We start from the raw sequence: 17,000 nt of genomic DNA, 5'->3' as shown, positions 1-17,000 counted from the left end.
GTGAAGGTACATCTTCCCAAAAAATAACTTTATGGGAGTTTCACACCTAATCTTCTCTATTCAACACAAAAAAACGTAATAAAAGCAAGTTGATCATTTTGTTAGATGTGAATTTCCAATCAGTACCATTTAGAATTTTGAAGAACCACAATTCTTTCAAGCTTTCCCTCAATTGGTTTGTGTAGCCTCAGTTTACTCTTGTGTACTATATACTATATGTGGTTTTGATAGTTGGTGTTGTTTTAGCATCTGATCCTTCTTGTTATCATCTTCTGAGTAACTCACAACTTATATCAACAGTGGTTATGTGTGTTATTTTAAAGCACCTAAAATGCAACATTTAAGAAATCCTTTTTCCTTTGAACTTACAGCAGTGACATGAAATAATGCACTATTATTATATTGGAACAATTACACATAGTACATGAATACATGGGAATTTTCTGACCAGCACATTTCAAATTAGAAAATCATCAGAGTGAGAGACTCCAATGAAAATGTAATTGTTTATGCCCTCTCTACTCCAGTCTCCCTTTGTTAGGGGATTAATAATTTAATTAAAATCTTAATTTAATATTCCACAAAAGGTCTAAGATCAATGTTGCTTTTATATGGGTTACTACAGGTTTATAAATTATTTATTTATATGGCAATGAATAGGGTACTGTATATGTTCAAATGATTTGTACAGATAATTGTATATGAAAAGAACAAAGGATTGAGTTACAGAGAATGAGCTGTGAACAGTAGCATTGTAAAAAAAAATTATTGGTAACCTCACAACCTTACAGTTTTTACAGTAGAAAATAAACAGGTTTTACAGTTTCAACATGGGGACTGTGTGCTGATGGAGGGAGATTTTAGTAGGGTCATGTTGAGTTTGACTTAAAGATTATGTTTGGATAAGCAATTTTAGTGTAGAATGGTAGGACCAGCCATTGAGAAGTGGTAAAAAAAAATGAGATAAATACATAAATAAAATAAAGTTACTGGGAAGGAGAAGAGAGAGGGATTGGGTGTGGATGCGAGACAGGGGTATACTCAGTTATCTGACTGTGGCTGTTTCATAATAACTTTGTATTCCTCTGTGGCTTTGCATTCTGACTAACAGAACCACATTTTTTGAAACGTTTTGGAGGTGTCTTTGAGGGAACTTGTAAGATATTTCATTAACATGGTGTCATTTAATCTATTGAACCATTGTTTAACTGTCAAGATGGGACTCTTCCATAGGGCAGGAATGCATGCGTTTGCTGCATTTATCACATAAATCAAGATCATCCCTTTGTAGCTGTTGAATGACATAGAGTTGTGCGATAGTAGGATTAGGCCAGGTGATTTGTGGATGGGGTGGTGCTTTCTATAAAAATCAGCCTCAGCCTGAGTAGAAAAGCATACTCTCTTTGAGGAAGAAGGGATAATTTTTTCCAGAGGCCCAAAATACCTCCTTCCAAGTCAAAGCCAGAGTTCTGCAATCAGTTGGAAACATGAGCTTCCGTTTTTCAGCTCAGTGCCATAAGTGACATCACTTTGCTCCACCCCACACATTACGCCACATTACGGAACCAACCCACGTGACGTCACTTCCAGTACAACACTGCAAATCCTAAATTGTTTGTTTTACAATGCTGGTGATGTATTTTACATTGTGAGTGCATTAGATTGCTGTTTTTACTTATTTTGAGTATTAAACATTATCACATGATTGGATGCTTTCTCTTCCTCCTATTTGAGTATTCTTGATTGTTGTGATAGAGTTTGGTGCTGTGGATTTAAATGAACCAGCTACCATCATGCTAAGAGGATTAAAAGGGAATCTGCTGACACCTGGAGTCCTGCCTGGGAGATACAGTATATGCTGATGGCTGATATTCATTTGTCATGCCTTTGAGACCTGTATATAAATTTATATAGGTCCATTATTTCAGGTGAGTGGCTACTTCTTCTAGTGGTAGTGCACTTTCAAGTTTGGTGGCTGATAATGGTTTTTCAACTCACTCACTCATTTAATATATTTAATTTTGGATGTGGGAACACTATAAGTGTGCAGCAACTCTACTTTATTTTCTTATTTATCATAGCGCATAAAGTTTTTTTCCTCACTTTTTTATGTCACACGATATTTGTGTAGTTATTTATCAAATATATATGTTTAAGAAAAGATATACTAAAATGAATTTTAGCACAAACACAATATTATACCCAATTTTTGGTAATATGTAAAAGACAGAGTTGAGTCAGGTAAATAAATACAAAAATATCAAGTCTTAAAATTGTGCATACCCATGGAATCTGAAAAAATATGATATCCATAATTCTCCATTAGCAACACTTAAAATCTTTAACAAGTTATCAATTCAGAGTTAATTGTGTATTATTGCCATATAATTATTGCTCTCACTGTAATGTTCTTGAAACAGTTAAAACTTTTATTTTTTTAGTTTATTGCTAACATAAGGAGGCTAAAAAGCCCCCTATGTAATAGCATGGGCAAGTCTCTCCTGTCCTCCAATGCAGCTATTAAAAACACAGATCGTGTTTGAATAGGTACATCCCTGGCTAGCAGAGAAATGACAGCTATGACCTTAGAAGTGTTGTAATGCACATCACTGGCAAAGTCATTAGTCACAGGAGGGATCGAGGAGTTTATGATCCCCATGTTCCTCCTGCTCTTACTGGGCAAGCTATTTCACGCAGGTGTGAGCCCCATAAAAGTAATCGGGATGCTCTAGAGCATGGATGTCAAACTGGCGGCCCTCCAGCTGTTGCCAAATTACAAGTACCATGAGGCATTGCAAGATTGACAGTTACAAGCATGACTCCAAAAGAAAGAGGTATGATGGGACTTGTAGTTTCGCAACAGCTGGAGGGCCACCAGTTTGACACCCCTGCTCTAGAGCATCATTTTTATTGGAAAGCCCTTTACTGGCTCTTAAATCTATTGCCATGCTTAAAGCTGCAGCAGTAGCTGTGGGCTTGATTTAACCACTTGTCTACCATGTCATTTATAAATGTACCTTGGTAGACAAGTGGTTAATAGTCTACCAATACTGGATATTTCACTTTTATAGAAATTAGGTGTATATGGAATCTTAATTTTTATGTTACTTTCACATTCCGGACCTAGCAGGACTGGAAATACGCCATATTTCTGTGCATTGTCATGTAGACAACATGCAATGTATTCTGCTCCACCACCTGCAGCTACAAATGTTTCTTAGATGTCATTCAGTCTTACATATAATAAAGAATGGCACAAGAAACCAGGTAACATTTATAGGAAAGCATAGTCACATTACAAATACTATTGCTACATACTTCACCATGCATTTACTTGCAATATTAACTGATCTTAACTATGATGAACCTTTAGATTCCTCATGAGACCCTGACTAAATTGAGTTCTTCTGTTCTTAGCTTTCAGTGGAGTTTGCAAACTCTCCATGGTGTGAAAACACAGCTGCAGTTGCTTTCTTGCTGAATTGGGATGAGTCCTGGTGACAGGCAATCTCTTTAATGGGGACACAGGCAGCAATAAAAACATTTTTAATAGAGGTGTTAAACTGCTAAAACAAGCAGACAGCAGCAAGTTAAAGTACATAATCCTCAATGCAAACTACAATGTTTCAAGCCACAAACAGGCTCCTTTTCAAGTATGGAGTACAAACACAGAAGCTTCAAACCAACTTTTAAATAGTCAAACCAAATCACCAACAACCAATCAATACTAAACAAATGTCTGCAACATCATGACAGAGCATAGCATATAGCACATACAAATGCAGAGCTGATAGGGAACTTCATTGGATATCATAAATTACCGCTTCTCAGGTTATATTCAGGTAAGTTTAGCTTTGCATTTAAATCTTTTTAGTGAGTGGACTATAAAGAACACTAACAGAAAGCAAAAATGTGCAGTGCTCACTCCTCAAGCCCAAAACACCGCCTTCTGAGTCAAAGCCAGAGATTCTTCACCCAAACAGGAGGTTCTGTCTGGTTGAAGAACCTTGCAGCTCTTGATTCACAGGTGTAGCTTTTGTTTTTTGATTTGTTTGCTCCCATTGAGAGCATGTTTTTATAATGTCTGCACAATAACTGTAATGGATACTATTTAGTATGCTTCTTTTCTTTTACCTGAACTTGAGGGAAAGGTTCCAGGGAACATCCTTATGTTCACTGGGGCTTAGACTAGAGGCTCTAAGAAAAATCAGTGGCTGAATGAGTTTTTGTGGTGTTCTGGTAAACTTTAGTTTGCTTATTACTTCCTATAGTTTAGAGGTCTTAAATTATGGTGAGCATATGTGCTTGGTTCACGAGTGGTGATGAAGGCTGTCAAGTTTTTTCTGCACATTTTGAAATATTGGAAGAACTGTGATTGTGTTGTGTTTGTACACCTTAGCACCAGTTGGAAGAGCTCTGATTCTAATTGGAACACTGTCACATTTATTATTGGATGGTTTTACAAAATATAATTTATGTGGGACTGCACATGGGATATGTTATAACCAATTTGTTTTTTTATTGATATGAGTGAATTAAGCACTGCACATTTTTGCTTTCTATTATTGTTTTATATGTGGGTGAAACACATTTTAATGCTAGTTGTTTTGTTGTTTTAGGGATAGGCTGTGCAGAGACATTTTTCCTTATTTTTGTACTAGCAAGAGCACTCACTGCAAAGACACTGGAGCCAGCCGCAATACAAAATATAAAAAATAGAAGATGAAATCAGACCAGGTGAAAAATGCATTGATGCCTTCACACCTCAAAAAATTTGAATATTGTGCAAAAGTTCATTTATTTCAGTCATGCAACTTAAAAGGTGAAACTAATATATGAGATAGACTCATTACATGCAAAGCAAGATAATTCAAGCTGTAATTTGTTATAATTGTGATGATTATGGCTTACAGCTCATGAAAACCCAAATCCACAATCTCAGAAAATGAGAATATTGTGAAAAGGTGCAATATTCTAGGCTCAAAGTGTCCCACTCTAATCAGCTAATTAAGCCATAACACCTGCGAAGGGTTCCTGAACCTTTAAATGGTCTCTCAGTCTGGTTCAGTAGGAATCACAATCATGGGAAAGACTGCTGACCTGACAGTTGTGCAGAAAACCATCATTGACACCCTCCATAAGGAGGGAAAGCCTCAAAAGGTAATTGCAAAAGAAGTTGGATGTTCCCAAAGTGCTGTATCAAAGCACATTAATAGAAAGTTATGTGGAAGGGAAAAGTGTGGAAGAAAAAGGTGCACAAGCAGCAGGGATGACCCATGCCTGGAGAGGATTGTCAGGAAAAGGCCATTCAAAAGCATTGGGGACTTTCACAAGGAGTGGACTGAGGCTGGAGTCAGTGCATCAAGAGCCACCACACACAGACGGGTCCTGGACATGGGCTTCAAATGTCGTATTCTTCTTGTCAAGCCGCTCCTGAACAACAAACAATGACAGAAGTGTCTTACCTGGGCTAAAGAAAAACAGACCTGGTCTGTTGCTCAGTAGTCCAAAGTATTCCTCTTTTCAGTAGTCCTCTTTTCTGATGAAAGCAACCTTTGCATCTCATTTGGAAACCAAGGACCCAAAGTATGGAGGAAGAATGGAGAGGCACACACTGCAAGATGCTTGAAGTCCAGTGTGAAGTTTCCACAGTCTGTGTTGATTTGGGGAGCCATGTCATCTGCTGGTGTTGATCCACTGTGCTTCATTAAGTCCAGGGTCAACGCAGCTGTCTACTAGGAGATTTTGGAGCACTTCATGCTTCCTTCCACAGACGAGCTTTATGGGGATGCTGACTTCATTTTCCAGCAGGACTTGGCACCTGCCCACACTGCCAAAAGCATCAAAACCTGGTTCAATGACCGTGGGATTACTGTGCTTGATTGGTCAGCAAACTCGCCTGACCTGAACCCCATAGAGAATCTATGTTTGTTTTTTTGATTGCATGTAATATTCTAATTTTCTGAGATTGTGGATTTGGGTTTTCATGAGCTGTAAGCCATAATCATCACAATTATGACAAATCACGGCTTGAACTATCTTGCTTTGCATGTAATGAGTCTATCTCATATATTAGTTTCACCTTTTACGTTGCATTACTGAAATAAATGAACTTTTGCACGATATTCTAATTTTTTGAGTTTCACCTGTATATAAAGACACCCCCCACCTTGTAGCTATAAAAACCTCAGTAATTTTGTTAATTCTTTCTTTTTGGAGTGTGTCTGTGAGAACTTGTGCCCATTTAGCTAACCAAACATTTGTGCGTTCAGGTACTAATGATGGATGAAAAGTCCTGACTTGCAACCAGCATCCCAGTTCATTCCAAAGGTGTCAAATCAAGCTGACTTAAGGACTCCTACAGACCACTTTAGTTCCTCCACACTAAACCATGTTTTATTGGGCCTGACGTTGTGCACAAGGGCAGACTAATGCTGGACCAGATAAGGCCATCCCCCAAAAAGTTCTTGTAGGGTTTGAAGTGCTAAGTCTAAAATGTTTTTGTACTCTATGTTCTGTATATAGGGATATATTGTATAAATATCCCTAAATAAAAATGATTAAAAAAATATAAAAAAACAAATGCTTTTATTTTTCAAATATGGGCTTTAAAATAGATAATGTTTTAGAGTTAATAAACCAAAGTTTAATTTTAAAAAATGCTTTAAAACACATTTGAAAGTGCTTATCTATAAGACACTTAAAAAAAGTACACCTTTATAAATTGGGATAAATTATGCAATTAGCTATAAATCATACACGAGTTGATTGGCTTAATGAATCTCAGAAATGACTTTTCACTTCAGTCATTTAATCATGTGCATAAAAACTGCATAATATTTAAATTCCTTTGCATATAAGAGTGTATTCAAACTGAACAAAGGTTCACTTGGCTAACTGTAAAAAGTAGCCTTTTAACAAATCACTACCCATTGACATGAGTGCCACTGGCTTATAAAATATTGCACTTATTGTATGCATATGAAAAACAATTCTAACATTCTATGCATATAACAATCACTAAAAATTAGAGAAATGAAGGTAGTGGTGGAGATTATCTTTCAGCTTGTTTTTAAAAAAAAAAAAAAATGTTACCATGACAACTGATCATCTACAATACAAGGCGATTACTGTCGAAAAAGATATCTGCAACCGCTAAAATGATTGCAAGCAATAACAATCAACCTAAAGTTGTATGAGTCATATGAAATGAATCCAAACATGATCATTCACGATATACAAAGATGGACATATATTTAAATAGTTTGTTTAAACCAGAATTTTCCAACATTTCTTTTGTTACATAAAAAAATTTCTCCTGCACTCCGCTAGCGAGTAAAGAGAACCTAATTTGTTTCTAACTGTAAAAAGGAAGAACATAGCTGACAAGTATGCCTGTTTTCAGTGTATATAATATTAAATATATTTTATTGCTGGAACTGTCCTACATTAGGACTGCAAGATGCAGAGGCACTTTGATAGGGCATGCAACTTACACATGCATTTAAAAATGCAAGTGAAATAGATGTATTAGCAATAGAAGCAAATTTGATGGGTCCTCTCTACCAGCTAGGAAGGCTGAGTGCTGGGGATATATGAATTGTATTGTACATTTAGTAAATTCTCTCCTACTTGGTACCACCTGTACTAAGTTTACAATGGTTGAACAGGCGCTGTTTTTTCCTGTTTGTGAGTCCCTTAACCAGTGTCTCCAAAATACTTCATTAAATAAGTAAAAAGCATTATATTTATTTTAAAATACCCATTTCAGAAGCAAAATTTAATGATGTATGTATTAAAATAATATAGTTTAAAAGTAGTTTTCATGTATTCCATGATATGTTCAAATACACCATTTACGTGTGTATTTTTTTTCTCTCTCCAGATTTATAGACGCTGTTGGTTAGTATTTAAAAAAGCTTCCAGTAAAGGTCCAAGAAGACTGGAAAAGTTCTCTGATGAAAAAGCTGCCTACTTTAGAACCTTTCATAAAGTAAGTATTATTTTATCTTTGAAATTCCACAATGATTACTAACCAACAGCTCATAAGCCATATGGGATTTATTGATATTGCTCTTATCTAAGCATGTGTTTTTATTTAAAGTGAAATTCTGGGACAACTGAAAATACACTATTACCTCACTACTCCACATACTTGTGAGTGATTATAGTGTGTTGATCCTTTTGTTGAAACTGTCCGACCAGAATACCTTTCAGGAGTGCAGCGCAGTGACAAAAAGTTTAACTTTCAAATGAAAAAACAACTTGAGCTTTTATTAATCTAAATCAACATTTTCCAAAAATGTCCCCCCCCCCCCCACAGTATATAGTTTGTAGGTAACCTCACATATGCCTATGCTGAATAATTAGGGTCTTATCATTACGATTTAGTTGCTTTAAAACATTAACTGGTAACTGGAAACTGATGAGATGTTAGAAAAAACTGGTCCAAATACTTAAATTGACTTATTTAAATACTAGATTGTGCCTTAAAATGGTGTTATTTGTTAGTGCAATTTTCAGAAAAAAAGCATCAACCTAAATAGGTCTTCTGTGTATTAAAGTATAATCTCTCTTTATTTTGTTATTTAATTTTTTTGCAATAAAGTCACATTTTTTTCATGTAAGTACGTTTAAGCTGCTTAAATTTGTAATTAAAAAAAACATATATTGTTTGATTATCTTTTTTATGAGCTTGTGTAGAAACAATGATGCATTGAGAGCTAAATTAAGCGTTATTGAACCCTCATTATTCTTTAGTTTAACACGTTGGGGTTGATTTACTAAAACTAGAGAGTGCACAATTTGGTGCACCTCTGCATATAAACCAATCAGCTTCCAGTTTCTTTTGGTCAAAGCTTAATTGAACAAGCTCAAGTTAGAAGGTGATTGGCTACCAAGCACAGCTGCGCCAGATTTTGCACTCTCCAATTTGAGTAAATCAACCACATTGAGTGTGTTAAAATAAACATTTCCCAGGAAGTTATTTATTAAACGTTTGACCCCAGCACTTGCAGTTTTCAACTTTCAATGCTGCTGGTTCCTGCTCTCTCAGTCCTTGAAATTCCAGTCTTCACTGAAAAGAGATGGACAGTGGATAGTGCAGTCTCAAGCCAGTCTGTTAGCTTAGAAAAGGGAGAGAGGAGGAGGAGGGAGGAGAAGAAGAGTGCCTTGCCATCCTAGGCTACAGGACTGTGTGCTTCTATTGATACACACAACATAGGGAGACACAACTCTAGTCCTTGCATGCAAGTGTTGCTCCATAAGATGCAGCAAGAGAAAATAGTCACCCTGAAACAAGACACCTGGGCCAGTGGTCATGGCATCAGATTAAACTGGAATATACTTTAGGCAAGGATTAAAAGATAAATAATTTGCATACTTAGTACATTTTTAAGCTGCTGAGAGTGCCTAAAACTGTGGGTTTATTATCACTTTAACAGAGATGAGTTAAAAGACATAAGAAGTAAGGAGAATTATTTGTTAAGGTCATTATAGGCTCTCTGGCTCACTAAATATGTTAGAATATGTTAACTATATTGTCCCAACTTATTTAACCACGTGAAGTCCAGACACTTTCACCCCCTTCCAGTCTAGGCCAATTTTCAGCTTTCAGCGCTGTCATACCTTGAGTGACAATTACACAGCCATGTAACACTGTACCCATATTATATTTTTATCTTTTTTCTGTCTTTCTTTTGGTGGTATTTAATCACCACTGAACATTTTGAGAAATAAAAACATTTTTGCTTAGTTTTTATAGAATTTTGCAAATAACTAATTTTTCTTCATAAATTTAGGCCAAAATGTATTCTGCTAAAATTTGGGGGCTAAAAATAACCCAAAACAGTGTATATTATTTAGTCTGTGTGAAAGGTATAGAGTCCACATTCAGGATGTTCGTATGGCATTTGGCGATAAGCATGATCATTTGGCTGGTATGAGGTATGGCGGTGATCAAGACTCTGGTATGATGGTGATCGGGACATTGGTGTGGTTATGGCGGTACTTTTGTGAGCACTGGGATAGGTAACAGGCTGCATTTTTTATTTGTATTACACTAGGGCAGTGATCAGGGACACTGTAACAGGCTAGTACTGCAGTCTGTGAGTGTACACGCAGCCTGACAGTCTGCTTGTACACTCACAGGCTGCAGTATCGGCTCTCTCTGCTCCCACAGTGAGAGCAAAGAGAACCGATCTTTACATTCAGTTTCTATTGTTTACTATGTGGTTGCTGCGATTGAACACAGCAATCATATGGTAAAACATCATGTGATCACCTGGACACAGCAGTAATGTTATCCGCTGTGTCCAGGGGACACATGGATTGCGGGTCTCCCAGGTGCATGCTCTGTGAACCACACAGGAGCCGCCGATGTGGGTACATTAGTGGGTACGTTAGCCTGCATGGGCGCTGCTTCCCTTCTGCCATCTATACGCTATGGGTGGACAGGAAGCAGTTAAAATATTCCCTTACCTTGTAAAAAACCTACTGAGTTTAAAACAGAAATGAAAGGCAAAACAATGCTTTTTTCAGCATAATGGAGCACCTTGCTATAAGGCAAAAGTGATAACTTAGTGGCTTGGGGAACAAAATAGCAAACATTTGGGTAAATGGCCAGAAAACTCTCCAGACCTTAATACCATTGAGAACTTGGGGTCAGTCCTCAAGAGGCGGGTGAATAAAACCCCCCCACAAATTCTGTCAAACTCCAAACATTGACTATGCAAGAGTGGGCTTCCATCAGTCAGGATGTGGCCCAGAAGCTGATTGACAGTATGCCAAGGCAAATTGCAGAGGTCTTGAAAAAGTAAGTACAACACTGCAAACATTGACTCTTTGCATAAACTTAATGTAATTGTCAATAAAAGCCTTTGACGCATATGAAATGCTTGTAATTGTACTTCAGTATACCATAGTAACACCTGACAAAAAGATCTAAAAACACTGAAGCAGCAGATTTTGTGAAAATTAATATTTGTGTCATTCTGAAAACATTTGGCCAGGGCTGTATAACCATCCATGGCAACCAGAAATCAGTCTTCCACTCCTCCTTAAAATGACTTCAGACACCGAGTTAGGTTATCGCACTCCAAAGAAATAAGAGTCTCACAATAGTCAAAATCCTGCTATATATACACTATATTGACAAATGTATTGGGACACCTGCCTTTACAAGGTATAACGTGGCTGGTGTGGAACAAATTCAGATGGTGGGGGGCGCCAGATTTTAGTCTTGCGGGGGGGGGGGCGCCCAATTTTAGTCTTGCCTAGGGCAGCACAAAACCAAAATACTTCACTGCTGAGAAGCATTCTCAGCAATTGTTCCCTTATTATAATGGAACTGATCATGTGACTAGAGCAGGATGACCTTTCATGCAACATTCAGAAGATGAGGGTTGCTGTAAATATTGTAGAATGACTAAGGAATCTAAGTGTAATCAACAACTATGCAGTAAGTTGAACAAGGCAATAACATTTGCTTGTATTAGTTTGTGATACAATGGTCAGAGGAAAATATTTTTTTTTTTAATAAAAGTTAGATTACATTTTGAATTTACAAAAAAACTGGTATAAATTGTAGGAAGTAGAGGTAGAGACAAATACTCGCAGTAGCTTTAAATTATATTACTCCTAGAAGCCAGGCCATTTTGATTGGGAAAAGCTTCAGCACTTTCCGTTAATGTATAAACTTACCTGCAACCTCCAGCCCACATACACTATATTGCCAAAAGTATTGGAATGCCTGCCTTTACACGAGCTGTAGCTATAACAGCTTCAACTCTTCTGGGAAGGCTGTCCACAAGGTTTTTGGAGTGTGTCTATGGGAATGTTTGACCATTCCTCCAGAAGGGTATTTGTGAGGTCAGGCACTGATGTTGAACAAGAAGGCCTGGCTTGCAGTCTCCCCTCTAATTCATCTGAAAGTTGTTCGATCGGGTTGAGGTCAGGACTCTGTGCAGGCCAGTCAAGTTCCTCCACCCCAAACTCGCTCATCTATGTCTTTATGGACCTTGCTTTGTGCACTGGTGTGCAGTTATGTTGGAACAGGAAGGGGCCGTCCCCAAACTGTTCCCGCAAAGTTGGGAGTATGAAATTGCCCACAATGTCTTGGTATGCTGACGCCTTAAGAGTTCCCTTCACTGGAACTAAGGGGCCAAGTCCAACCCTTAAAAAACAACTCCACATTAAAATCTGCCATCCACCACACTTTACGCTTGGTAAAATTCAGTTAGGCAAGTACCGTTTTTCCTGGCAACCGCCAAACCCATACACATCCACCAAAATTGCAGAGAAGCGTCATTCATCACTCCGGAGAACATGTCTCCAGTGCATTAATGTCCAGTGGTGGCAGATTTACACCACTGCATCTGACGCTTTTCATTGCACTTGGTGGTGTAAGGCTTAGATGCAGCTGCTCGGCCATGGAAGCCAATTCCACAAAGCTCACTATGTTGTTGTGCTAATCTGAAGGCCACATGAAGTTTGGAGATCTTTAGCTATTGACTCTACAGACAGTTGGCAAGTTCTGCACACTCTGTGCTTCAGCATGCATTGACCCCGCTACTGTTGTTCCCAGTTGCTTCAACGTTGTTATAATACCACTAACAGTTGACCATGGAAAGTTTAGTGGCAAGGAATTTTCATGGATGGACATAGGTGGCAACCTATCACGGTACAATGCTTGAATTCACTGAGCTCCTGAGAGCGACCCATTCTTTCACAAATGTTTGTAGAAGCAGTCTGCATGCCTAGGTGCTTGATTTTATATACCTGTGGACATGGAGGTGATTGGAACACCTGAATCCAATGATTTGGAGGGATGTTCCAATACTTTTGCCAATATAGTGTATATTCACTGTATATATATATTTTTCTTTTTTCTAAAGTGATCACATAATCTCTGTTCTAAGCTGCATAAAGGTCTTATAGAGGTGGAAACTTCAGGGGGCATGCCAGCAAGAGGCAGAGAAAGAGCAGTACAATGATCTAGCCAGTGAATCGCTGTGCAGGGGGGGTGTCAGCACGAGTCTGACCATTGGAGGACAGATAGGCTGTGCCCTCAGCATATTCAGAAAACTGACCACACTGGGATGCATGTGCTTCTATGCCTAGCATGATCATTTTTTAATAGGAAAGCAGGGGGGTTATCAGGATCAACAAGGATTTCACACAAAAGAAGCAATACCAAGAGAACAGGATACTTTTAAACAAACGTACATTGTACAACATACACATATCAGGAATATTTTGGGGTAACAAATACATTACGCGTGTATGGCTCAGGTTTCTGTAAAAGGTCTGCAATATGTTTTGATTGCTGTCTTTGGTATGTTTAATGGGTTATATTGCTCCCTAGGCACACAGAAATGGATTTAAAGCCTAGCAAATATACTGTACATGGTGCCTGATAATTGACAGGATCTGTCATTGAGAAGTTCAAAGTCAGATAAAGTGAGGAATGATTTGCAAAACAAGTACAGCATATTTACATTGCAAAGTGAATTAGGTAAAGCCATGTTCAATCTGAATACTCATTATGTGGAAGAAAAAAAACCCACAGATGCTCACACATGATTGGACAATTGATGGCAGCACAGTTCTCACAGTTCTTAGTAAATCAACCTCAGTGTGGTGCTGACGTTTATAAAAGCGCTGAAATATACATTCTGTTCTGTACATAATACTGTGATTCCGTATATCTCATGTCTGGGACTGATAAGAACAAATTACTGTTAAATTGTTCATCAGACTTTTAGATGTATGTGACCCCTAAACCACCTCAATGCTCTTATTGTTTCTTTGGAAAAGAGTAATACATCACACACAGATTGGATACATTTTATGCTACAGTGAAGCAGTAATGAAACCCTTATACAAAAACCATCCACTAGATCAAATTATATACAGTTATACTATATATATATATATTTTTTTTTTCTTATAACATATACATGCTTGTAATATGTTTTTTTACTTGTCTGCACCCATATAGTGTATGAATGTACTCATGTAGTGGGCACAGTGGTAAAAAATAGGTTAGTTTGATAAACAGAAGAGAGACACTGTCTCGTAAAGTGTAATAAAAGAGAAGAACACTCTGTACATTAATGAGTCATTGACTGAGCAAAACAAATTGCAATGTATAGTAGGCATCAGGGGCAGACTGACCATTTGGAAACTCGGGCACTGCCCGAGGGCCCGGGGTCAGTAGGGGGCCCCATGAGATGCCCCGGGTACCTTTTTCATAGGCTTTTTTGAGTTTGGGCAAGGACACAGGGTCCGCATAATCCCCTATTGCCCGGGGGCCCCATGAGTTGTCAGTCCGCCCCTGATAGGCATGCTTCTGCTCAGTGCTGTGTTTTATCAGAAATATTTCATTACAAAACACAAAAATGTGAAGTCACCAGTATTCCAAATAAATGTGTTGCATGTGTTTATTGTGCCACATAAGGCAGAAGAAACCAAAATTTCAGAGTCCTTTTCTCAAGGCAACAGTCATGTGTGGTGCTGTTCTCACAATAAACACATAATTATATATTTCCTCCCCCACTTGCCTTTAACCCTGAATCCTCGGTCAGGATCAAAAGCACCACTGTCAACCCATCCCTGCATGCCAGGGTGCTAGGGGTAACCCTGGATTCTGAACTATCCTTTCAAGCCCACATCCAATCCCTGCTCAAATCATGCCACCTCAACCCCCGCACCATCTCCAGAATATGCCCTTTTTTAACCATTGATACCACAAAGCTCCTAATTCACTCCCTGGTCATCTCTCACCTCAACTACTGCAACTCCCTCCTCATTGGCTTACCGTTACATAGGCTATCCCCCCTCCAGTCCATCATGAATACTGCTGCCAGGCTCATCCACCTTACCAACCGTTCAGTGTCTGCTACCCCTGTCTGCCAATCCCTCCATTGGCTTCCACTCGCCCAACAAATAAAATTCAAAATACTAACAACAACTTACAAAGCCATCCACAACTCTGCCCCCAGCTACATCACTAACCTGGTCTCAAAATATCAACCAAACCACTTTCTTCAATCCTCCCAAGACCTTCTGCTCTCTAGTTTTTGTGTCACCTTTTCCCATGCTCGCCTCCAGGACTTCTCCTGAGCTTCTCCCATCCTATGGAACTCCCTACCCCAATCTGTCCGGCTGTCTCCTAATCTATCCAACTTTAGACAATCCCTGAAAACCTTTCTCTTTAAAGAAGCCTATCCTGCTTCTACCTAGTAAACCACCATTTATTTCCTCCATCAGCTCATCCCCCCACAGCTATTACTGTTTGTATCACTCAAACCTTCCTCCTAGATTGTAAGCTCTAGTGAGCAGGGCCCTCTGTTTTCTCTTGTACCAAATTGTATTGTAACTGTAATGTCTACCTTCATTTTGTAAAGCGCTGCGCAAACTGTTGGCGCTATATAAATCCTGTATAATAATAATAACGAAACACATTTATTTGAACACAGAACATTTTTTCCCAGAAATTGAACTTACAAAACATTCAACATATAATCAAAAATATTTAATGGTACAGATAGAGATACATGTGTGGCAACGTATGCCAAAGATTGTCAAGGTTTTTTATGCTCCATGAGCGAAGATGTCCACTGAGAGATAGTCAGAACTCAATAAAAATCTGACAAAAGCTCTAACCCTTCCCCTTTTTATCTGAAACAAAATTAAACATTGAAGTTTAGCTTTAATCAGTTCTGAGTCATAGGCCTAAAATAAGAATTCAGATCACGAAAGTCAAAGATATATTTTCAGGCCTATTGTATATTTTTGTTACTGGTTACATATATAAAGTTTTAAAGTTAATACGCCAGCACAAATGCCAGGCAAAAAGCATTTTTCTGCAGCGATGGAAGTTTCATGGTTTCTCTCAATATACTGTGGACACGTGGCCTAAAAAAATTGACAGTGCCCAATTACAATATAATTACAATGTCTACTAGCTGAGTGCGTTACACTTTCTGTGTCTCAAGATTGGTCTGTCTCTGTAATAAGTAAGTGAATGTATCGGTATAACACTAGGTGATATCACAAAATAATAAACCAAAATGAAATAAAATAAAAAAATGAAAAAAAAGCAAAAAAAATGAAAAAAACCCGACGCCAAAAAAAAACACTTTCACCCCCAAAAGTCCAAAAACAGTCCACCTTTTATGCAGCGTCTCTGTGTAAAATAACCAGTGATAAAAATATTTCTATTTCATTAGTGAATATTCTTCTTCCACAAAATCCAAAGAATCCTCTTCCTCCTCTTAGTGCCCTCAAAAAAATATAAATCGCATATAGTGCATTATCAACAATATTCAACATAACAAAACGCATTTTACAAAAATTGTGCCAATGCGTGCAAAATCCACTCCACCGTGTGTGCACCTTTAACCATCCGTCATCCTTACTCTTACCCTCTTAAAAAATTAAATAAACTTTTACACCATCTTCCTTTCTGGTTAGGTTACTGGATCCGTCCGCCTTCTCATAGGAGGTGTACTTCCAAAGAAATCGCGTAAATTATAGTATCATCTAACATTTTCATTCTTCTTGTGCTCCCCTCTTGTAAAAACTCCCAGTGCTAGTGTGCACATGGACCGCCATCTCTTATCTAATGCACCTTACCAGATAACAAGTTCCGTATGCTTTAGAAAAAAGGGGGACTCCTCTCGTATATATCATCCAGTTCTTTTCCAAAATGGCCACTCCGCAACTTCCGGTTTACGTCCGACGTCACATCATGACGCGTTTTGTCACTTCTGACTTCATCTGAGCAAATGAAGTCAGAAGTGCTCAGATGAAGTCGGAACTGATGAAACGCATCAGACCATAATATTTGACACAGTTCCCCTTGACTAATGTGTAAGGTAAAGTCTATGGGCTTGGAATAATCTGTATGTAAATGGATAGAAAAATGGCTAAAAGATCGTATTCAAAGAGTAGTGGTTAATGATTCATTCTCTGAATGGTCTAGGGTTGTCAGTGGT

General features: G+C 38.1%; 1 protein-coding gene across 4 annotated transcripts in view; it reads left to right on the top strand.

The window, feature by feature from the left end:
• DOK6 (docking protein 6) overlaps positions 1–17,000 on the top strand; it is a 723,957-nt gene that overhangs the window by 290,973 nt on the left and 415,984 nt on the right. For all 4 annotated transcript variants that reach the window (XM_089664054.1, XM_089664037.1, XM_089664045.1 and 1 more), the window contains one exon: positions 7,886–7,993. In XM_089664054.1, coding sequence (XP_089520180.1) covers positions 7,886–7,993 — 108 coding nt within the window. The remainder of the gene's footprint in view (positions 1–7,885; positions 7,994–17,000) is intronic.

Source organism: Staurois parvus, unplaced genomic scaffold (genome assembly GCF_062004578.1).
Source record: "Staurois parvus isolate SC_StPar_1 unplaced genomic scaffold, SC_StPar_1.0 ptg000045l, whole genome shotgun sequence".
NCBI classification, from domain to species: Eukaryota; Metazoa; Chordata; class Amphibia; order Anura; family Ranidae; genus Staurois; species Staurois parvus.
The sequence above is the reverse complement of the archived record's forward strand: the minus strand, read 5'-3'. Positions and strand labels throughout refer to the sequence as shown.